Here is a 24,321-nt window from a genome sequence, read left to right on the forward strand (position 1 = left end):
CATTAACTGTCCCTATGCCTTTTTAATGGTCCAGTTATTGTAACTAATGTACCATGACAAAACCCATAACTGTTCTGTGGCCAAGGCAGCAACTTGCCACACTGAAAATTCAACATTACTTAGAAAACAGAAAATTTCCAGTGTCTGTTGCTGCTTATATTGTTAGATGGACAGATGCAAGATGCAAGGTAACAGAAATGGTTTTGATATCAATGGCGTGCCAGACACCTGGCTTCAATATTATTGTGGCTAACCGTATAGACAGTGAATTGTGGGCATAAAGAAGAATTGCATCCAATGTTAGTTCAGATGTTTCAATGTACAATTGTTTAGAGGTACATAAATCACATCAAATTTCCCAGTAGTGATGTACGGCAGTGATAGCTGGACCATAAAGAAGGCTGCTCGTCGAAGAATTGATGCTTTTGAATTCTGGTGCTGGAGGAGACTCTTGAGAGTCCTATGGACTGCAAGAAGCTCAAACCTATCCATTCTGAAGGAAATCAGCCCTGAGTGCTCACTGGAAGGACAGATCCTGAAGCTGAGGCTCCAATACTTTGGTCACCTCATGAGAAGAGAAGACTCCCTGGAAAAGACCCTGATGTTGGGAAAGATGGAGGGCACAAGGAGAAGGAGACGACAGAGGACGAGGTGGTTGGATAGTGTTCACGAAGCTACCAGCATGAGTTTGACCAAACTGCGGGAGGCAGTGGAAGACAGAAGTGCCTGGCGTGCTCTGGTCCAGGGGGTTATGAAGAGTTGGACACGACTAAACGACTAAACAACAACAAATCACATAGGACTTTATTTTAATTGGCTGTAGTAATAAGAAGACAATTTGAGCAATCTGAACTGTAACTTTTACTTGCAAGGAACTGCTCCAAATATTGTTTTGATTTACCAGCACAGCAGCCCGGCACTACCTCCCTCCTGCCTTCTCCCTCTGTTTGGTCCACTTTTGCTCAACTGAATTCCAGAAAATTACTTAACGCTGATGAGATACCTCAACTCATTTTCAGCCTGCAAATGCAACAGGCCTTCTGATGTCACATTAGACCCTTATTACATTTGTAAGTGCTGCTCAAGTGTCACACCCCGGGGCCATAAGCTTGTGTTGCCAGAACATTTATTACTCCAGACTTTAGAGTATAAATCCTGCAACTCTGAACTACGGCCAAGCTTATTATTGTTATTGTTCTCACTTTATCCCAACACTCTCCATAGTGAAATGCCCCTAAACCTCGTGGCTTAATTTTGCAGTCCCTTTTCTAAATCTGTTATTCCATTTCTGAGACAAGGTGACCGAAGACCAAATACAGTTGAGGTGCAGAAGGGAACAAAAGGCTGCTGTAAAAAGCAGCATTTCCTTCTCTTTTGCCTACCCAGTGGCACTTGTTTGTTTCTTTTAAGGACGAGTGACCTCCACAGCACATCTGCCTACGCTGACAAAGGTCCACTTGGGCAGTTTGACAGTCCAAGTTCATAGCATCACCACAAAAACACAGTAAATATGTCGACAGAAAGTGACACAGGCCCCGAGGCCACTCATGTTTGGGCAGTAAGTGGGCATAGCATGATGCAATATGACTGCTGATACTCGAACGAGGTCACCAATGGTGATTCACGCACGCTGCATTCATCAACATGCTTTTCTGGATCAGGCTAACCTTCCTCAGCAAAAGTTGGAAAAGGGCACATAACTCAAATTGACAAAGTAACAAACAGTTGACACAGGTTGCAAAGAATTTGGTTGATGCATCTGGATAATGGTTACCCTTTGAGGACAGGCTGGAACAACTGTCCCTGTTTAAAATGATGACCCTCTCAGGACTAAACTCAGGTCCCCACAGAGCAGGGGACATGAGCAACTTATGTACTTTCCAACTCCTTCAAACTCATAAAGTCATCCAGCCTCTCCAGGTTGCAAGGAACTAAATTATGGGGCCATCATGGGGCACTCTGAACACTGCTTCTGCACACACTACATTCTGCCCCCACCAGATATATTCCTGAGATTTTTAAAACTGTGCATCCTTAAAAATGTAATTGTATACATATCTCTCACAGATCTACAGAGCCTTTCCCATGAAATGTACATCCTGTAACTCTGAAACACAATACTGAAACTTAAAAAAACTTCTTTATAAACATTAATTTTGCTAAGGGTCGGGTCAATCTTTTGAACCTTGTCAGCAAAAGCCCTGCACAAGGGCATCCACTTGCACAATGGGACTTTTCCCATTCCCCCCCCAGCACCCCTCCCCAAAATTGAGAAATTTCTAAGGCAGAACAATGTCTTTGAGTAACTTCAGAAATTAATCAGCAGCCACAGCGAATTTTGCAAATTCTACACTTTTTCTGAAAGTTATTTAAATATGAGTCAACACCAAAGACCATATGGTATAAATATATTTGGCAAGTCAAAATTGATCTTATGGCTAATGGAGATGGATTGTTTTAATAACTGTTCTTAATAAGTATGTGGTACTGTGAAATATCTAAAGATATTACATTTGAAATTGCTTTTATTTCCTTTTTTCCCCTTTGCATTTTGGCTTCTCACTTTTGTATGCAAGAAGACCTCTACATCGTTCTTAACTGGTAGAGGAACAGAGGTGTGCAGTTGATTTTCAACCATGTAAACTTTATAAACTACTGTCCCTTCACACTGAAAGCAAATAAAAAGGGAAGCTGGCCTCATAAAATGGTTTTAACACTTGCTAATGAGAACAATGAAAACCAAAGGTGAACTTACTTCCCGAAACCCAAAGTGACATAAACAATATAGATCCGATGGGACTGGACTTCAGACACAGAATTAGAGAACAGAAATGATCCAATTAAAAAGCATTCCATGCACATGCCCTACCACTATGGATTACACATTCCCTCAGTGTCCGTCTTCTCACACCCAACCAGATTGCATACTGCCCAAATGTGTTGAAAGAAGTTAGACAAACACCCACCTACTAGTCTCGTACTGCAGAATGGGAGAAGACCATTGCTATTTAAAAGTCCACAAACACATCACAATAGGAGCTCATGCTCTATCTACTGAGGGGGCAGACAGGCTTGCTGCCAGAGGAAGGAGATAAAAGGAGTTTCCCAGCCATCAGCACAGACTGCCAAGAATGAACCCAATGTTCAGAACCATGTACTCTTACCATCAGAGGGGTCTGCCACTACATCAGCCTTTGCCCTACTAAGGTCAAGTTCACAAACCAAACAGCATTTTCCCTCCACATCTCTATGCATGGAAAGTATACTGCTGTAGCAGGAACAGGTCAGAGACATCCTTAAATGCCCTGGCCCCAGGGCAGAATGGCAAATTGTTTTCACAACCTTCTCAGGGGCAAAAGGTTGGTCATATCTGGAAGCCTTCCAGAAAGGTTTGCTGGATACCAAAGAGATACTAACTACACTGACCAGGCTGAAATACCATTAAGTACCTTTTTCACTGGAGCAAACCGAGCAGTGCTAACAAGCTGCCTGGATTTCAGCTCAGCAAGGTGATAAGACCCCTTTGGGTCTGTCACATTTTATTAGTCATTTTATTAGGCACCAATAATAATTTTATGGTTTTAAGTACAGTAGCAGAAAACCAGACAGACAATGTGCTCACTGACTATCAAAGACCTAGAGACATTACACAGGGCGCTGGTTCACTGATGATCTAAAACTCAAACCCTGCCAAGTCTTGAGGTCATTAGCCACAAGGGCCAAAAACCCAAACCCCTTGTTAAAAAATTCAAGGAGGGTGTTAGTTCACCCTGCTCAAGTTTTAACTTATCGAGTTTGAAACATTAACATATCAAATTCAGCTTTCACTGGTGAAACAAAAAACCCTTAGCGTAAACTTGACACAACTGAGCTTTGATTCCAAGAGCAATTACTCTGCTTCTATTTGATGCAGTGATGCCTGCCCTAGAGATCTCTCTCCTGGCTCACAAACCTTGCCTCTTGCTGGAAACTCCTTCCAGTAGGATCAGAATTCCTCGCTGGGAATAATCCTTTCAAATAGGAATTCCCACTTTTATATCTTTTATCCAACCCTGCCCCTTCTAAACACATAGCCTACTCACATAATGCTAATAGGGTCCCAGGAGATCCCTATAGGTCAGATACCTACATGACCTCACTAGAGATCCTTTTCCTTAACCATTCATAGGTGAGTCAAGGATGAGTGAGGCATTACCGAGTAGCTTGACTGTCACCCTCTGTTTGAGCATACAAGGATTAAACGTATCTGGCCCTCCCTCCTGTTGATTGATTGTCTTGGAGGCCAATGAAATATTGCCCCATTTGTCATGAGACTTTTGCTCTGTTAGGTGCTGATCTTTCACATTTTTAAAGCTTTTTTATCTAGCCGTGTTATCAAGGTTTTTTGTGGGCCCAAACTAGTAAGATATCAATTGCTAAAACATATGCATACACAAAATATTCTGATTGTTTAAAGTTCTAAATAACTTTTCTCAAAACTGTTTTCTCACATGGTTCCCCTATCTTGCATAGAAAACATTAACATAAGGGCAATGCACTTGTCACAGCTGCCTCTTCAAGCCCAAGCAGCTGTCCATTCCCCCCACCCCTGTGTTAGAACCATGAGACAATATTCTGCTCCAGGAAAGAGCAACACTGCAGCAGTCAGAAGCGTAGACAAATGGCAGGGGGGAATGTTTAAAAATCAGCACAAAAGCATGCATTTGCAAAGCTCTTGGCTAACTTTAAACAGCTAAAAAATCTGAGCCTTTTAAAGGCTCAAGTATTCAGAGTCAAGTTCCTCCTCTTCAAAATTTGTAGTTGTCAAAAATGTGATCTGGGGAAACAAGGCAGTTGCTAAACAGTAAAGAGACTCTCCTTGGCATGTTATGATAACTTAGCCAATTCGCACTTCTCTACCAGGCTTTTCTGACTTCATTGTTCTAAGAGGGAGAGGGGAATAACTTCCCCACCTGTGGAGCTTTTGGCTTCTTTCAATCCCAGTATTAACTGAAGCAGTCCTGTTCATCTGAACACCCACAAGTTAAATGTAAAGGGTATAAAAAGGGCAGCCAAAATGATCAAACAGGTGGAAGCACTTTCCCTGTGAGGAAATGCTAAAACATTTGGAGCTTTATAAAGGTAAACAGGAGAGCACATAAAAAAAAATGGAATGGAAAAAGTGGTTACAGATTGTTTTCTTCTACTCATATAATACCAGAGCTTGGGGTCATCCTTTGAAACTTGGTGGGCAATATACTTAGGGCAGACAAAATAAAGTAGTTCATCACACAAAACATAATTAAGATCAGCATAGAGGGTTCCACCACCCTCACAAGTGCAGAGAATGGTGACCCAGCAGAAGTTTTATCTGTGCAATTCCCTCCCTACAGAAGTGGGTCTAGCTTCTTCATTGGAAAAACACCCCAGTCATTTATAGTTAAGGTATTTTGTTTCATGAAACCCACCTCTTCTGAAATCTTATTTATAAATAAAAAAGTTTGGTGATGGACACGAGTGCATATGGCTTTTAAAGAGGATTAGACAAACCCGCAGAGGAGGAAAGGTCTATCTGTGGTTTACTACTCACAATACCCCCAATGAAACCTTCATGTTCACAAAAAGCCGACTGCTTGCAGGGCAGAAACAGCAAAGGAGGATTAGTGTCTTCATGGCCTGCTTGAGGATGCTCAAAGGCACCTGACTGGTCATGACAAGGAGGAGAACGCTGCAGTGGAGCAGGTATACTTTTGGCATGTTCCAAAAACTGTGTTCTTTATGCAGCCTATAATGACTCAATGGACCTTCCAAGTCTGAGAACTGCCCCTCCGCATTGATACATGCTTTGGTGACAAGACAGACAGACAACAGAATCAACCCTTGAAAGTACCATCCTTGGTACCTAAAGAGGCATTTCTTGGAATGAATTGAGACAGCCACCATTTCAGGATCAACAGCTTCAGGCTACCCATTAACTCAGTCAGCCAGCTCCTCTTCTCTCACACTTTCTGTATAGAAAGATCTCTCTGCAATATACTAGTTGCCTGTTCTTAAAAGGGGAAGGGAGAAAATGCAGACACTGAAACATTAACAGAAATTATACACATGACACAATGTGTGAAAAACAACTTGCATTACAGTATGTAATTAACTTAACTTGCATGTCATTTTCATGAACATGGCAGATACCGAACTATGATCAGTTGATGTGTTGCATTATTATTCAAAATATTCTTATTCTGCAATTGTTGTCTTTGAATGTGAAAAAGTAGTGAGTTGAAAAGATGAAATTTGACCTTTTTCCTTTCAATCACTTACTTTTTCAAATGTTTCTCTCACAATATTGAGAATTAATTACATTTTATTTTAAAGATAGCTAAGATAGCTTGAGGCAATGCTAAAGATATAGAATCTATATGCCCAGTCTACAACCATCATGAAATAATCAGCATAACCATCAATATTAAAATGAGTGGATGTGAATTAACACCAGGAATGCTCTTTATTTTGAAGCCTTCTTTAATGCAATGCTCTTACCTAGGCTGGTTTTCCTGGACTATGTTCTCTCCCCTCTGGTAGCCACTGTCTGCCACCTGAGTGGTAGATCTTTTGACAATTTGCTTCAGCTCCTGCTCCAGGCGATCTTGGATGGCCTTCACAGTCTCTGGAATCTTTCTCAGTTTGGCCAGGCCTTTGATGAGGATGCCCATAAAGATAGAGCTGTTCTCCTCAGGATCCATCTCTAAATCTTCCTTGATCTCCGTCAAGCTAATATCCCTCCCTGGAAAATATGGAGGTGGGGGAATTACTAAAGAGGTGGTTATTACATGCCCAGGGCAGGGGTGCATCTAGGTCTAGACCTCAGGACCAATGTCCAGGGCCCTGCAGCCCAGGCCAGCCCCTCGCCCCATGACTTCCCAGAAAGTAGAAACAGCAAAGTGGCCTGAGCCCAACATCTTTTCGTTTTTCTCCTATAACATTATTTTACGGTTGGCGGGGTATCTGCTCATTTTATTTTATTTAAAATACATATTATCCTCTTCTGATAAATGGAGGATGGTGAGACAAATATTTCCTAGAAGGACTCCTATATCTTTTAACATCATCATCATCATTTTTAATTTGTATACCGTCTTTTATCTTACAATACTCAAGGCGGTTTACAAGCTGAAGAAATGTACATCTTATAACAATCTAATGCAATAATAAAACATTACTTTAAAATAGGCAACCTACATCAAAAAAGTAACATTCAACAATCATTAGAATAGTATTAAATAATAATAATAACATAAAAGTAAAACACAATAAATAATTTCTAAACTATAATCAATAAAACAACGGCAAGCCACAGTACATAAAATAATATAATACAAATTGAGAAGCAGAGACTAGATGGTGGGAAAAGGCAGGTGGAAAGAGGCCTTGCCTGATGGAGTCTCTCCCCTCCTAGATGCACAACAGATGCACAACATGTTAGGAAAAGGGGCACCTATTCAAAACTTTTCTGCCACCTGATATTCCCTTGCCTCTTTTCCCATCCCACCTGGCAAAATTTACCAACCTAGACAGGTATGTAGGGCACACTAGGGGTTTAATGGCACTCCAGAATTTAGAAAAATTCCCTGGACCATGCATGCATATTCCTGCTTCAATACAAGTTGGTTCAGGGGGGAAAATAACAGTCTTCACTACTTCAAAGCATAAACAAAACAAACCTGAACCAAGAGGTGTTTACAAAGAATTTTAACACCCTAGCAATAGAAAGCATTGACCTCTGCAAATTAATCACCCTCTAACTAATGATTTCTCTAAGTCCTTTCCCAAGTCAATGATTCATCCCATAAAAACAAACTTTCTAATTCGATGTCAGACTAATCTGTATGATGCACCATTTAGGCAAGGCAGCATTAAACCACCTGAGTCCCATCCCACTGCCCAAATCACCACAAAGAATATATCAGCTAAGGAACACCCTCTTGGGTCTTGTTTTTTTATGGTCATGTGAGTGATCAAATTTTGCTACTATTTATCAGTGTATTTCACTAGCTGCCTGCTTTTTACGAGCAGGTAGTAAAATTTTATGCCACACTCTGCATAATTTATGCTTCTCTGTATTATGCCCTGCTTCTACTGCATCTTTTTATCTCAAAGGACAGAGGTTCATGGGGCCCCACTGGGCTACTTTGAGAGTTCGTGAAACTCCACCTCCAGCAGAATTCCCATTGCTGAACTTTCCCTTGCACCAATTTGCATCGCTAATAAGCAACTAGGTAGGAGCACTGGAAAGACTCTCAATAATTTCTTGTCTTTTCCCACTTCTACACAGTACTCTGCCCAATCATATACAAGGACAATCTCTCAAAAATTTTGAATCATGGAATCAGCTCCATAATATTTACCTTATGCAAAATAGCAAAATGGAGAGGGAAACTCAATGGGGCAAAAACCCTAAATTTCACACACACAGATTGATGTGGTCAGAAGTGATAGTGATCAAGAAAGATATCTTAGGGCTGTGATTACTGTTGTTGTTATTAATTAAATTTGTATATCACCCTTCATCTGAAGATCACATCTGAAGAACATATAAATACAAACTGAGAAGACAAAAGGCATAATAAAACAAAAGCAAACCAATATAAAGGGTTGTAGAATAATAATCACCCCAAAGCCTGGTTACAGAGAAACAATTTTGCCTGGCACCTAAAGATACATAATGAAGGCAACAGGTAAACCTCCCTGGGGAGAGCATTTCACAAACTAGGAGCCCCCAAAGAAAAGGCCCATTCTCATGTTGTCACCCTCCAAAACTCTTATGGAGGAAGCACATAAAGAAGGGCCTCAGATGGTGATTGAAAGGTCTGGGTCGGTTCATATGGGGAGAGGCAGTCCTTGAGATATTGGGGTCCTGAGCTGTTTAAGGCCTTATAGCTCAAAACCAGCACTTTGAACTGGAACCAGAAACTAATTGACAGCCAAGATCAGTATAGGGCCAAGATCAGTAGGGCCAAGATCAGTGTAATATACTCAAACCATCTTGCCCTGGTGAGCCATCTGGCTGCCAAATTCTGCACCTGCTGAAGTTTCTGAACCGTCTTCAGAGGTAGCCCTACATATAACACATTGCAGTAATCTATACAGAAAGATTATATATAGCTCACTGAACACATCAAATCAATGTGAAGTGGCGAAGAAAAAAGGCAAAATCCATGCAAGGGATTATTAGGAAATCGATTGAAAATGAGCCAGTCAGTATCATCATGTTTTAAGTAAACCTACAATGCCATGCTATATAATGCTGAATCCACATCTGATATACTGGATACAGTGCTGCTCATCCCACCGGTTGGGGGGGAGGGCTAGAAAAGGTATAGAAAGGGACCAACAAAATAATTGGGATGTGGCAGAGTTCTCCACTGTTATTTAAAAGATCTCCAAAACAGATGCAAACTGGGAACACACACACACACACACACGGCACGTTCTACTTAGAAATTATGAATTCCACAATTTAAACTAAGGTTCTGTTCATTTCCCCCTCTCCACTACTGGTTCTCCATCTCACACACCCCTTCCCAAAAAAGGGTTTTCTAAAAACAACAATGAGTTGGGAGTGTAGCATTTGCACCTAATATGTAGCTGCTCCTGTTATATGCCTGCACTGGGGACAGCCTTGGAAGCACAACTGAACGTGACTGTAAGCAAACACATGAGATTAGAAAACTGCTGTCACAACCCCCTTATTACAGCTTGGGTCATCTCCGGACCTGGTATTCACACTTACTTCAACCATCTCCAAAATGTATCAGTGTGGTTGGAGAAAACCACACACACACTTAACGAAAAAGGCATATGGAAACGTCTTTTATTATTTTGCCACTCACCACTGGAGCTTCCAGAAGTGCTGAACTGAGAGGAGTCAAGGTACTTGCGAGGAGTAGACAGGCTAGTCACATCGAGCAGAGGCACAGGGGAGGCATCCTTCACATGCGAACTGTAGCAGAGAAAAATGAAACTTGAAATAACTCCTGAAGTAGACATAGTCAACAAGCGGAGGTGCAAATGGGAAGACTACTGCTCTTCACAAAGCAGATCCTTCACCCATGGATGCTCCCCACTCATGGTGGAATCAAAAGTAAAAGTGCCCAATTCAGGTACAGAACTAGTCTTACCATCAGGTGACATGAAGCAAATATTTCAGGCACCAGAATCTACAGAGTGCCATTTTCCTGTCTCTCCTCACAATCCCATGACCATTAAAATATGGAGGGGAGCTCTCACTTTGAAGCTTTCTTTCAGTGAAAATTGTCCAGTTCTGCACTGTCTATATTAACAAGGCTATCAAAGCTACTAGTCACAGTGGCTATTGTTCTACCTCCACAGTCAGAGGCGTTATGCATTTGAATACCAGTCGCTGGGAATTTCAGATTGGCAGAAAGCTACTGTGCTCATGACCAGTTTGCAGGCTTCCCACAGGCATCTAGCAGATCACTGTGAGAACAGGATGCTGGACTAGATAGCTGATCTTATAATCATAGAATAGATACTAAAAACAGTAAAGAGAAACAGCTCAGTGGCAAAGCAGCTGGGGGAGGAGGAGAGGATAGAGGGTAAAGAAAGAGCTGTGAGTGGAGGGGGGCCCTCTTCCCATCCTTTGGACCCCCTGGGAAACTCAGCAAACCTGCTGTACCTGGATCTGGGTGAGGAGAGGATGCAGCTAAATGGAACACAGCTGTGGGGAGCCTGAGGCAGTACCATCCACCTTGAGCCAGCCCATAAAAAGCAAGTCTAGAGTGAGAGACTAGGGTGATGTACACTGTTTCCAGGATGTCTTCTCACTGTGAGACTTTTGTGAGTGAGCTGAGAGTTTGATGGACCCTGGGTGAGAACCCAGAGGCTGAGAGGGAGTGTGTGTCAGGAGGAAAATGAATTGATGTTGATTTATACAGATATTAGTAACTTTGTATTAATGTGTATTTTTTATATGTAACTGTATTTTTGTAATATCTTCTTTAAGCTCTCTGCTGTTTCTTCAGTTTTCTGTACACCTCTTAGATATATTCTTAGTATATTAAGAGGAATAGAAATTAAATAACCAGTCAATCATAAGGTCCCAGCTTCATTCCCTGACATCTCAAATAGAAGGATGAGAAAGTAAGTTTGCCCCAGACCCTGGGAGTCCTCTGCTGGTTTTCATAGACAGGACTAGTGTGTCAGTTTGGTATTAAGTCATCTTCAAATATCTTACAGCTTAAAATGGTCCTAGAGCACTTGGCCAGCCATAAAAATGCTTTTCTACATTGCCTCTTGAAACCTGCAGCAAGCTCATGTTTCTCTCTGAGCAACTGAATATTTATTCAGGTTTGACTTAGTCTAGACAGCTTTTTCTCTGCCGAAGAATTGATGCTTTTGAATTATGGTGCTGGAGGAGACTCTTGAAAGTCCCATGGACTGCAAGAAGATCAAACCTCTCCATACTGAAGGAAATCAACCCTGAGTGCTCACTGGAAGGACAGATTGTGAAGCTGAGGCTCCAGTACTTTGGCCACCTCATGAGAAGAGAAGACTCCCTGGAGAAGACCCTGATGTTGGGAAAGATGGAGGGCACAAGGAGAAGGGGACGGCAGAGGACGAGATGGTTGGATAGTGTTTTCGAGGTTACCAGCATGAGTTTGACCAAACTGCGGGAGGCAGTGGAGGACAGAGGTGCCTGGCGTTCTCTGGTCCATGGGGTCACGAAGAGTCGGACACGACTAAACGACTAAACAACAACAACAACAGACAGCTTTTTTCCAAACAAAATCCAAGACCAAAGCCTTCTCTACTGCATCAGAACGGACTAACCTTTTTGTCCATTTTTCTTTGTTCCGTTGTCCAACCCTATTGGTGGACTTAATGTAAAGATGGCGGTGCAGTTCATCTATTAGCACCAAGTGCATATTCATCTTCTTACTGTGAAGCTCCAGTCTCAGATCGCTAAGTCCCTCCACCTGAAGGAGGGGTCCCTCCAGGGAATCCACTGCTGAAACCTGTGAAGAGAATCCATGATATATTTTAACTACTACTCAGAATTCTCAGTACCCAGTGTTCCAAGCTTTTCCCTTGGTCAAATTATTAAGCCAGCATTAATGATTATATTGTAAAGAGAAGCAAGCAAAAATGCAGGACCCTGTCCCAAGGGGCAAGAAATGGGTGTTCAAGTACAGGTACTTAGCCTTAATTTCAGTAAGCGGCAAGGAGTTCATGGGATAGGTGCACTTGGACAATATATTTATTTGCTTGTCATTGTAAGACAGGGTTGGGGAACCACCAGCCTGCAATATAATCTTGGACGCCCATGGGGTCCATGGGGGTCCAAGATGGCCCATAAGGCCATTTTCCCACTTGCCAATCAACTGTCATCACTGGGTGACACCAACTGATGGATGCAATTCTACAATGGCTAAGCCTGCCCCACCAAGAACTGGCACACAGCCAAAGCAACAGGACTTAACCTGGATCTCCTCCTCCAACTCAAAGCTATACTCAGACCTCAGAGTCTCTTCCTGGGATCCCATATCCTTATCCCCCAGCCCACTAGGACCCTCCCCAGGGTCTTCTACCTCCAGCTTCCCAATCTCCATCCTCTATTCCTCAATATTTGATTCCCTCCCTCTCCCTTTTTCCCCCTTTCTTTGCCTTCTCCTCCTGCGATGAGGCTACATTTTAATATTTTAATGTTCCATTATTTTAATGTTGTATTTTATTTTTGCTTTTAAGTTGTAATCATTCATCTTGTTTTTATTATTGCTTGTAAGCCGCTCTGAGCCCGGCCTTGGCTGGGGAGGGCGGGGTATAAATAAAAAATTTATTTATTTATTTATTTATTTATTTATTTATTTATTTATTAATATCCAAGCACCATCTCCACAACACCTCCAGAGGACTCACGACAGAGGAGTAAGACCTGCTCATAGGCCTGCAAAGAGGACTGATAAGCAGAGACGAATACATTGGTGAAGCAGACCCCTCCCCCTATCCCCATAGGTTAATTTTGGAAGACAGGCGTAACGGCCCACCTATCATTCATCTGACATCATCATGATATCAGATGATTGATAGATGGTTGGTCCTGTGTTGGGGAGGTAAAGATCAAGCCTGCCAGGACAAAAGGACCCTCCCCCAGTGTAGGCTTGCTCTTAACCTCTACACCAAGAGCAGCTACATGTGGCCTGCTAGACGTTCATGAATCACAACTCTTATCATCCTGACCACTGGCTGTGCTGGCTGCAGCTGATGGGAATGGCAGTCCAAGAGCACCTATAGAGTCACAGGTTAGCCACTCCTGCCCTAAACGTATTTTTGCCATTGCTGCATGGCAATCAAAGACATCAAGACGCAAAAGAGATTTGCTCACCAACTACAATCTATAGGAATTTCTACACACACCTTGGAAGTAAACAGAAATCTCAAGCCCAGAGAATGGCCAAACCAGTGACTACAATTACACTGCAAATGTACATTTGACACAATGTTTAAGGTGCCCTTCTATGAGACATGGTTTAATAAAGCCAATGGCTGATAAATGCTCCAGCAATTCTGTTTAATTTTATCAGTTCATGATTCCCCTGCAGCACTGGAAATACTTCATCACGAAGCAATTAAAACAAAGGTGACCGGCAACAAAAAAGAAAATCGCGTTTTGCAGGAATTCAGTGCTCACGTCTTAAGAACTGCAAGAGGTAAGCAGAGAGCATAAATAGCTTGAAGCAAATTAAACAATATTTCATTTAAAAATCCAAGGCATCGTTAGTATGAGAAATGGGCTTTGTTTTGACACACAGGTTTTAAGTTCACTGAGCATCAACGGTAAGACAATAATGGAGACAGATACCAAAACCTGAATTTGGAAGCATTTACCAAAGCATAGACTGTAGTCTAGAGATTCATTTCTTCTTTTTTAAAAGAACTGTCAAGTCTACCTCTAAGCTGTGACCTTCTTGACAAAAATTCTTGCTCGCTAATTTCAGAGGTGTTGGGGCTGGCTGCGATTACTCATTTGGAAAGGAAATATGAGAATCCACACATGCTCAGAGACAATTCATTATTGTAACACAGATTCTGATTCAAGTCCTATTCAAACTAATTAATTGTAGCATCATCAAGGAGTTCAAAGATGCCAGAGGCTCTCTCATCCTATGAAGTCTGATCTACAAGGCCTTACTAAGGGTTCCAACGACATTAAGTCCAGCCTTCTGTTTGGCCACAGATACCAATGCAAATGAGGGACACAGGTGGTGCTGTGGGTTAAACCACAGAGCCTAGGACTTGCCAATCAGAAGGTCTGCGGTTCGAATCCCCATGACGGGGTGAGCTCAAGTCACTCGGTCCCTGCTCCTGCCAACCTAGCAGTTCAAAAGCATGTCAAAGTGCAAGTAGATAAATAGGTACCACTCCAGCGGGAAGGTAAACGCCATTTCTGTGCGCTGCTCTGGTTCGCCAGAAGCGGCTTAGTCCTGCTGGCCACATGACCCGGAAGCTGTACGCCGGCTCCCTCAGCCAATAAAGCAAGGTGAGCGCCACAACCCCAGAGTCGGCCACGACTGGACCTAATGGTCAGGGGTCCCTTTACCTTTACCTTACCAATGCAAAGCTTCCCCAGTCAGGATGGCCTTCTTGGACATTCTGGCTGGGAATGGGTTACTATAGTGCCTGAATTCTTTCTTAGTGGCCCTGATTTGGAGGATCAAAAAGAATATGGAAAATCAGAGTTTAAAAGGCAGGTGAGGCTCTCGTGGTCTCCCACAAAAGTGCTATTTAATGCCAACACCCCATTTTTCACTTGCTTTTCCTGTTTTGAAAAGAATGACGATACACAAAGACTAAACTATTATATCAACATAAAGCTCTCAGGCAAGCCTTGATAAAAAGCAAACAGAAGTGTCAATCATTTACTGTAGTATTAAAATAGGGTGGGGGAGACGCCAATGGAGCTTTAATTTTCTCCCTTTGGTGAAAAACGCAGCCATCTTTTTTCTAAAAAATTGCCTATGTGACACTTCATATTTGTTGAGACACATGCTGGGGAGTTACGGCCTTGGAAATGCCGCTTTTAAAGTGATTGAATTCTCGAGGTAAACAGTCAAGGTGCAATGTTACACAGGCTTAGAAGGCTTCTTAAGAATCAAAGCTACACTTCAGCAAACCCCATTTAAACATCCTTTCTTCCCCCAGCCACATATTTCATTCTTCATTACTGCCCATTACCAAGACACTTATGTTTAAAGCAAAACAATTCTCTTGAGAAAACATAGATAGCCAGAAAAGGAAGCCAAGCCCACTTCGGGAACTCAGATCATCACACTGAAGTGGAATAATTTAGATCCATTTTAAATATAGCTGTTTTGGAGCTGCTAGAATACCTCCATTCAACATTTCCACAAATGTCATAAGGTATAAAATGGCCTCGTAACCCTGTTCTTCCCAATTATCACATGATGAAGGCATGGGTACTTGTGTTTGTTTATGGGTTTATCAAAATTAAAAAATCAGCTCAACATGCCACTTTGGGTACTGATTCCCCCAGGCTCCAGTGCAACATATCCAACTGGTCTGCGGCCTTGTGAAGTTGTTCCTAAATATCTTGAAAAATTTTATCTGGATCCTATCCTGAGAACAGTGAGGGACGCAGGTGGCGCTGTGGGTTAAAGCCTCAGCGCCTAGGACTTGCCGATTGAAAGGTCGGCGGTTCAAATCCCTGCGTCGGGGTTCGCTCCCGCTGCTCGGTCCCAGCGCCTGCCAACCTAGCAGTTCGAAAGCACCTCCGGGTGCAAGTAGATAAATAGGGACCGCTTACCAGCGGGAAGGTAAACAGTGTTTCCGTGTGCAGCTCTGGCTCGCCAGATGCAGCTTTGTCACGCTGGCCACGTGACCCGGAAGTGTCTGCGGACAGCGCTGGCCCCTGGCCTCTCAAGTGAGATGGGCGCACAACCCCAGAGTCTGTCAAGACTGGCCCGTACGGGCAGGGGTACCTTTACCTTTACCTTTATCCTGAGAACATAGACAAAGGATTCACATGCTCATCTCGTTTACCCTTCTCAGCAGGTGTCCATATTAGAATAGCACTTCAAAGTTCACAGATGGGCACCAGGAATTAACATTATAGGAGCTTCTATCAGAAATGACCTTTGGGCAATCAAGATTGGCTCTGATAGCAGAATGGAGCTTAAGCTTCCATTACTGTCAGTGCATACACTTTAATTCCCTCTCCCCAGTGCAAAATCATTTGGCATATGTATTCAGTTACATGCCCACTTGTAATGGTGTGGGGATAACAAATGCAGCAGATTCTTGACCAAAGAATAATGTCCTGGACACAAGCATTTCCCCCTTCGCACAAAATGGCAAGTGTTAAGAGCCAGTTGGCTGAGAGTAATCTGCTGTGCAAACATGGAGACACATTGACCAAATTCCATCAAGATTGCTCTCAGGATACCCCATTCTTGTACCCAGAGTACCAAATTGTTCTATTCATCCTGTGAATTAGTTGAGACACAGGCTGTTCCGGAGCAGTGAAGCCATGCATCAGCTGTCAAGGGAATGCTTCTGTTTGGCAGTAGCCCAGCTGTTTCACTGAATGTCTGGACATTTTGCTTAACTAGTCACTGAGTTAGAAGTCTACAGAATGCTGAGTTTCCATTTCTTGAACTTCGCCTTCCCACTCTCAAGATAAGACACTTTCAGTCCTGGAAGGAAGTATAAGGATTAGCAACAAGAGCATGTGTCGTAGTCGTCATCCCCACACCGTTTTAGGAAGTGTTTGCTGCTGCTGCTGCTGCTGCTGCTGCTGCTGCTGCTGCTGCAGCATATATCAAAAACCAAGGGCACAATGTCAACAGGAAAGATTGACATTAGCCTTCCCCAGTCTGGTGCCCTTCAGTTGTTTGGGACTACAACTGGGTTTTTGGGGGTTGCAGCCCAAAACATTTGGAGGGCGCTGGTTGGGGAAGGCCATCATTTGCCATGAAGGCAAGGTGCAGAGAATCCAAGGGGAAAAGATATGAACAGTATTCAGAGTGCATCAAGAGATCAGTTGGATATGAGAGCTAAGCAAATGGAATGGTGCAGAAACCAGGATGGATAGAAGGGAGCAGGAGCAGGTGGGTAGGCACAAAAGGTCCAGTAGAGGGGGGGGAAAACCTTAAGTGCAGTAGAACCTGTTGCTTAGGCAACAGAAAAACAAACACAATCCAATTATTTTGAAAGGTACTAACCATAGTTGGTCAACAAGAAATCACTTTTACTTTGAAGATCCAATGAACAAGGGTGGATAAGATTCTATACTAGGTAGAAAATAGAGGACGGGTTTTTCTGTGAAGTGGAAAAAGTAGTGCAGTTAAGACAGAAGACTGCTAAGATTTCCAGTTCCCAACTGACAGGTACTAACAACCTTACAGACCACATTCAGATTACTGTTTCTGCTGGACAGCTTCAGAGATATCATATATCCCCACTCCAGAAGAAGGGGAAGAAGAGGTAGAATATTTCCCACAGATCGAAATCTAAAGGAAGACAGTCTTCCTAACAATCCTCCTCTCCTGAAAATCCAGAACCACTGCAAGAGTGAATGTTAAAAGGACCTTACAGATATGCAGAACTTAAGCAAAAACTACCTTCCACAATTCAACAAAGGAGTCTTTGTTTTGGGTACAATATAGTAATATTAAATGGAGTCAAGGTCATTATTTTTTCCAGTGTTTTTGAAGTGAATAATCCCAATGCCACAAGTGCATCCCACAGGGCAAGTATTTTTACTGAGAGATATCAAAGTAACACACGCTACTGAACAAGTAATACTACTTTGCTCCAGAACACGTCAGTTGAAACATTCATGAACGTTAGGAAGAACCTCATCACTTTTGGCAGCAGGCCAGACCTAAAACTGCGATTTGACTGAGCCAATGCAGCTCTAGCAAAAATATTACTTTATCATTATGTTTGCTTGCATGGACATAATACATTATGGATCAGCCATTGGAGTTCTTAGGATCAAATACAGCTGTCTTCCCCAAGTTGCCAACATAGAAGCAGAAGGAGTAGAATAAATTGTGCAGAATAAATTGTGGATGAAAACATTGTGGCTGTGCTCACAGGTCCCTTCCACACCCTCTTTGAAGTAGTTTCCCTGCAAAACTAGTTGCTGCTCAGGAGACCATCAGCATCCTGAGAAGTGGAAACAGGGTATATGCTCTTAGTACATATAAAACATTCATAAATAATAAACTCATCTTAAGAGGTTGTGGAAATGAAGTAAACACATACTTCAGCAGTTGACTATAAGAGTTCAGGGTTTACCAAATTGAAGTAAGATTATCCTAGCCATTGGCTTAATTGCTCATGTGTCATACCATTTTCGTGAACTGGGCAGAAGCTTAACAAGTGAGCATGCAAGGCAATGGGACAGGAATGCGGTGGGAATGCACCAACAGTGAGAATGGTTTACGCAGAGAAGAGCAGGCATAAGGGAATTTTGTAACTATAGCATGAAATTGAGTGGAGGAAAGCGGGAAGGAAGAATAGCCGAAAAATCACTGCACACAAAAATATACATCTGAAAATGTGTTAAACTTTAGGAATTTCTTCATTACCATAAGAGTAGATCAGCACTGGAAGAAAACATAATGCCTCATTAGGGTGATGAGGTAATGGAATATTTGCTCATCTAATGATAAATTATTCCTTACTGTAAGAAGAGATTAAAACCAGGCGTTTTCACAAGAAACTATCTGCAGTGCATTGGGGTGGGGTGACCCTGTTTTATGGTAGGGCCCTGGAATAGATGACCCACAGAATCCTCCTTCCAACTGCGATTCTATACATGTTTTTAATCCAACTCTTACTATTTCTCCTGGTCCCTCTGGGGGTTATAAAAACTGTGCAACTTTACATTTAGAAATGCAATCTAGTTTCTCTGGCAGAATTTTGTACTTTGTTGCTCCATTATCCCCAAGATCATGAGCATTTCCAGTTCCTTTGTAAGAGTTTCATTAGTTTACTAGGGACTAAATTATAAGCCCGTAAATCAGAGCTTGAGAAACAATCAAAATAATATCAGAGTTCTAGAAAATGTTCTTTTTCGGCTGCACTCTAGGAGAAATTGAAGTAGTTACAAACGTGAAGATGTCTCATAACAGAAGCCTTAACAAATTAACCTCATAATAAAATCTCTCAGAAGTCCCTGTGGCAGAAGGTGGCTTTTCATTAAAAAAAATTCTTATGGATGATGCTGGCTAGCAATCTGACATCTTCCAGCTCAACTAAAATGCAAGTCATCAGCAGTGATGAACCATCCAGTCTGTTAGGAAAACTTCAGTGCTATGATAGACAATCCTCTCCAGCATCTGGAATACAAAAACAGCCAAAGGAAGCTAGCTTCTGAACGATCCACATTTAGAAAACATTGCACAACGTTTTTTCATACTGGTCTGAAGAATATCTGCGGCACAATCCTAAGGTAAGAACCCCTGAGATGAGGTTTAGGATCCGGCGGATCACCACATGAATCAGGAGTACCCCAGCTGTGCTATGCCAGAGCAAGCCCCCCGCCCAAAGCACCATTCTAGGTCTGTGGCATGGTGTGACGAGAGAGGGGCTTTTGCTATATCCAAAGTTCTGCCTTTGGTATGACCAGCCTCTTCATTTAAAGGGGCCCAGGCCACTTTAGCAGTTGTCAGCTGACAGAGCAAGGGAGATCATGATTCCACTAGAACTTCTGAGGTGGAGTCCTCTGAGTCAGAGGAGAGTAATGCAAAGTCCTCAAGCTGTAGAGATACTAACACCATGGACTCCTCTTCTGGTTGGTTATGTATTCCTGTGGCTGCCCTGGAAGAACTTCCTTCTCCCACTTCATATGTCTAGCTTCAACCCTTGAAGAATGGAAGCCTGGCCCCAGGGTCGTAACATCACAACTTTGTTTTCTGCCCCTCTCTCCATGGTGGCTTCTGCTGGAGGGTAGGTGAGCAGGAAACAGAGTACTGACACCTGTTTTCCTTATAAAACCTCACAGGAAGAACTAGATGCAAGATTGCTGCTGGGGGGAGTAGTTCTGTGACAAGTTAATTAATCTTGATCTTGTCCCAGACCCTAATAACACCTGCCTTTGAACGCCAAGACGCCTCCACCAAACCCAGCACACTTTATGGAGAGACTGAATGCCCTCACCATAAAAAATGAGGATGCTAGCTATTGCTCCTCCACCACCTTCATTACCGCCCATTTTTATTTAATAAACCTCCATCAGCTTAAATGAATGGTTGTTATTAGTTGAGCTAACAGCCAAATGATAATGCTCCAGAGAGATATCAGTGCTTGTTGATGCATTAACGAAAAGAGGAGAGGGGCCGAGGTCAAGCACGTGTCAATGCAAATGAGGCAATGGGAGGCACTAATGGTTTAATGCAACAAAATGCCTCAGATAATGGAATTTACAAGATTAAAAGGAAAGAGATGAAGTTATTGATAAGTATATTAAAGGAAGAAAAGGCGATAAGATGTTACAAAGGGAAAGAAATCCTCTCTCTGCTTGTGCGCTCCTGCTTTCAAAATATCTTTACATCTCGATGATGAAATTAACAAAACAAAACTTGAACAGGATCAGAAAATGGGATTAGAAGCAATAATGAAAAATCTGGCTGAGTATAATGCTGAGCACTTTAAAGATATACATGCTCATAAAGTGTTGCTTGCTGTTCGCTATTTGAACATTTAGTGTCTCATTAAGAACTATCCCCATTCAGCATATGGGGAAAACTGAGGAAACCTATGGAAAGAGGCGCTTGCATTAAAACAGCAGCAGAGGAAGAGGAGTTAAAGGTCCACTCCCAGGTTATTATTTCAAATACATATATCTCTCACACTGTGCTTGTTAAGATCCGTTACAATCTCTTTTCAAACAGCTAAAAGAAATGCCACTTTCATATTATTTTCATTGCAGGAAGGTGGGAGGTGGCAGTGGCTATGTCCTATGTCTTTAAGCACACAGCAGCACACAATAAGAAACCGCGCTGATTGCTCAGTTAAACAGGGTTCATCTCATGTTGCACCTCGTCATTGGGAGGTTTGGAATGTGAGGAGAGGGCTATCGTTGGAAGTTGTTGGGAGTAGGAGATGCTGGAGAAAACCAGCAGTCAGAAAACAGGAGGGGAGTACAAACCAGATGGAGGTCTCTATGCACCAGAGAGGGGAGCAGTGAATATACACCTTGTCTGCCCACATGTGTGCGTCCACGGCAGCAATAAGGGCCCTTGAGGGTAACAAGGTACTATCATCCTGCTCCAATCACTATGACCAGAACAACCAACACATTCAACAAGGGAGGGGCCTAGCACCCATTCCCCACTTCAGCGTCGAGACACACAATTCACAGCTCATGGAGGGAAGGAATGGCTGGCCTGAGCCTTACTGCTCCACAGCATCCTTCTAACAGTGGCAGCAAGGGAGGCTTCCCTCCCAGCAAACCCAGGGGACTTGAGAAGCCAATAGGGGCCCCACTAGTCTTATCTAAAGAAAGTATTAGGCTTGGCTCAACTGTCAGAGCAGCTCTTCTGTGTTGACTTGCCCTCTTGTCTGACTGCACTAGAACCTGACCACCAGGCCATCTTAGATCATGTCAACTGATTCTGGACTGATTTTCCTCTGCCTGCTCCTGAACCTGAACTGCCTGAGCACATTTGTCTCTGACCCCACCAGGCCCAAACAAACAATCTTTTGCCATTAAGAATGGATGAAAGCTCCTGGACAATCCAGCCGCTTTCCAATTTCTTTTTCACAGCACCGAGCAAATAGACTCTGCTTGACCCAAACTGGTAGAAATATCTCGCAGCTTAATAAGGTAGGCTCTGAAGCCAAGGTTCAGATATAGCAACAAAAAGGTGCAGTGGGAAAATCTGCTATGCTTCAGGGCCTGCCATGTCAGCACAACAATAGGAAATGAGCTAATTTGACTGCAAACAAGGCTCCCGTTCTGAACAAATTATCTTTGGCTGAACACATTCCAATCGAACGCAATAGAAAACTGATGGCTCCACCTGTTCAGTTCTGAGAACAGAACAGAAGGTGGCAGCAATGCAGGCTTTGGTCCAAGAAGCAAACATCTAACTCAGGGGGGAACTCTGAATGCTATTATTCAACTTCAGATGCAGAAATAAAGAGCTATGTGCTGTTTGTACAGATGCAAAAAAGCCACAACAATGACAGTCAACACAGGAAGGCTGAGGAACCAGCCAGAATCATTCAGAAACCAAATGCAGCAGTGATTATTTGCCCCTCTTCAACGAAAGCAGCATAATTATGAAAAATATGTGATGGCTTGCTTAGTTTTTACAGTTCATCAAATCTAGCTTCTCTTGGGCAAATGTAGCACCAAATATTTTATTTTTATATATAGTCAGAGCCCTGATTACATTAGCAACTCCACACAAGATTCAGAACTTTTAATCACCTTGGCTGCTCTTGGAATCCTTTCAGATCAGTAATTATCATTCTCCAACTATGCTGCACAAAACAGGATTTCAAAGAAAATATCCAGATTGAAGGGAGTAGTATGAAAGCTTCCTAAGTTCTGGAGCCAGCTCACCTAGATGTCCCTCCTCTGATCCACCCAGTTATGGAGACTTTATATACATGGTGGTACAGGATAACTTTTGTGTTTAACACATCATACAACCATGCTATCTATCCCCCTCCCCAATTTTGCAAAATATAGATTATGCACATTGGTTATATGCATACAGAGAAATACATTGCTATGCACACAATGGGCAGGGCATATGCATGAGCATGACACATTTCCCTGTATATCTGGGGGAGCAAACGTGGTGCTCTCTGGATATTGTTGGGACTACAAATCCTTACCATTGGTCATGCTGCTGGGGCTGCTGGGAATTGGAGTCCAACAACATCTGGAGGGCACTACGTTTACTACCCTTGCTGTACAGTGGTACCTCAGGTTACAGACACTTCAGGTTACAGACGCTTCAGGTTACAGACTCCGCTAACCCAGAAATAGTACCTCGGGTTAAGAACTTTGCTTCAGGATGAGAACAGAAATTGTGTGGCGGCAGTGGGAAGCCCCATTAGCTAAAGTGGTATCTCAGGTTAAGAACAGTTTCAGGTTAAGAACGGACCTCCAGAACGAATTAAGTTCTCAACCCAAGGTACCACTGTACTTCATTATGCATACTGACTACGGATTGAAGATGTTGGGTGAGAAACTGGCTTGGAAACAAATCACTCCTATTGATGCAACTGGAAAAAAGATTGGGTTTTCATCCAAAGCATCACACTGTTGATTCATATTCCATCTGTTATTCCCCTAGAGCTCCCAAACCTATTTCAGAAGCACTACTTCCTACTCAGTAATCCCTCTCCTCCACCCCCAGCTGCCTTTATGTTTTCTTCTCTTCCAAGTCCGCTGAGAGTCATGCCCTGAGCAAGTATTCTTTTTTGTTCTTGCTTCCCTGCGGCAAAATACAGCACAAAAAGCCCAACACAAGCCCTGGAATGAGACAGGCCCCTGCCAATGCATCCTAGGCCACAGGGTGTTACAGGGAGGAAATGCACTATGGATAAGTCGTTATAGACACAACAGCCCAAGATGATTCATGCAAGCAATATGCAGAAGAATGCACACTCACACATGAACATTGGGTGCAAACAGAGAGTAGGGCACACAAAATAAGTAATGAGGTGGGAATAGGCTGGTCTAGCTAATTCCAGCCTCCCCATTCACATGCAACTCACCAGGAACCTAACTTAATAATTTCTGCTCCTCCTTGAGGTAATAAAAGATGGAGTCCCTGTCCCCGCATGCCAGCATAAACATGACGTTTCATAGTTAGCAAGTTTGTCTTTTCAGGATTTATTTTCCAGCCTAACTACAGGACATTCAAAATTCCAAAATTATTTTTGCTGGGTCCATTCATTTATAAATGCATAGAACTATACCCAGATAATCTGCAAAGATCACCCCAATAAGTTTTAAGCTGGTGTCACAAGCCAGCAGCAAACGCATATTTTTCTTCATCTAGCTTCATATAAACACCAGCCGTCACCAAAATACCTTTGCTGCTATGCTCCTGCTTCTGGGAAAAGGTTGCCTTTCTTACATTAATAAGTCTTTCCAGAATTAATCATTGTACATTAGAACCAGCTGGAGTGTTTTGAGTGATAATGAAACCTGTAACAAGCCATCTTCAGACGTCTTTGCCAAACAATAAGGGAATTAAAATTTCAATTTAAATGCAGAGGTTGGAAACACGCTTCAGTGGCAAAATTACTTCAATTAATGTGAGTGGAATACAA

The 24,321-nt window shown here is 42.6% G+C and overlaps 1 protein-coding gene across 1 annotated transcript in view; it reads right to left on the reverse strand.

The window, feature by feature from the left end:
• Window positions 1-24,321, reverse strand: part of EXOC4 (exocyst complex component 4) — a 351,415-nt gene that overhangs the window by 295,788 nt on the left and 31,306 nt on the right. Inside the window, exons 4-6 of the mRNA XM_083700107.1 lie at window positions 11,827-12,011; window positions 9,867-9,976; window positions 6,517-6,760 (exon numbers count right to left, since the gene is read on the reverse strand). Coding sequence (XP_083556233.1) covers window positions 6,517-6,760; window positions 9,867-9,976; window positions 11,827-12,011 — 539 coding nt within the window. The remainder of the gene's footprint in view (window positions 1-6,516; window positions 6,761-9,866; window positions 9,977-11,826; window positions 12,012-24,321) is intronic.

Source organism: Podarcis gaigeae (genome assembly GCF_964106915.1).
Source record: "Podarcis gaigeae genome assembly, chromosome: 10".
In the NCBI taxonomy this organism is placed as follows: Eukaryota; Metazoa; Chordata; class Lepidosauria; order Squamata; family Lacertidae; genus Podarcis; species Podarcis gaigeae.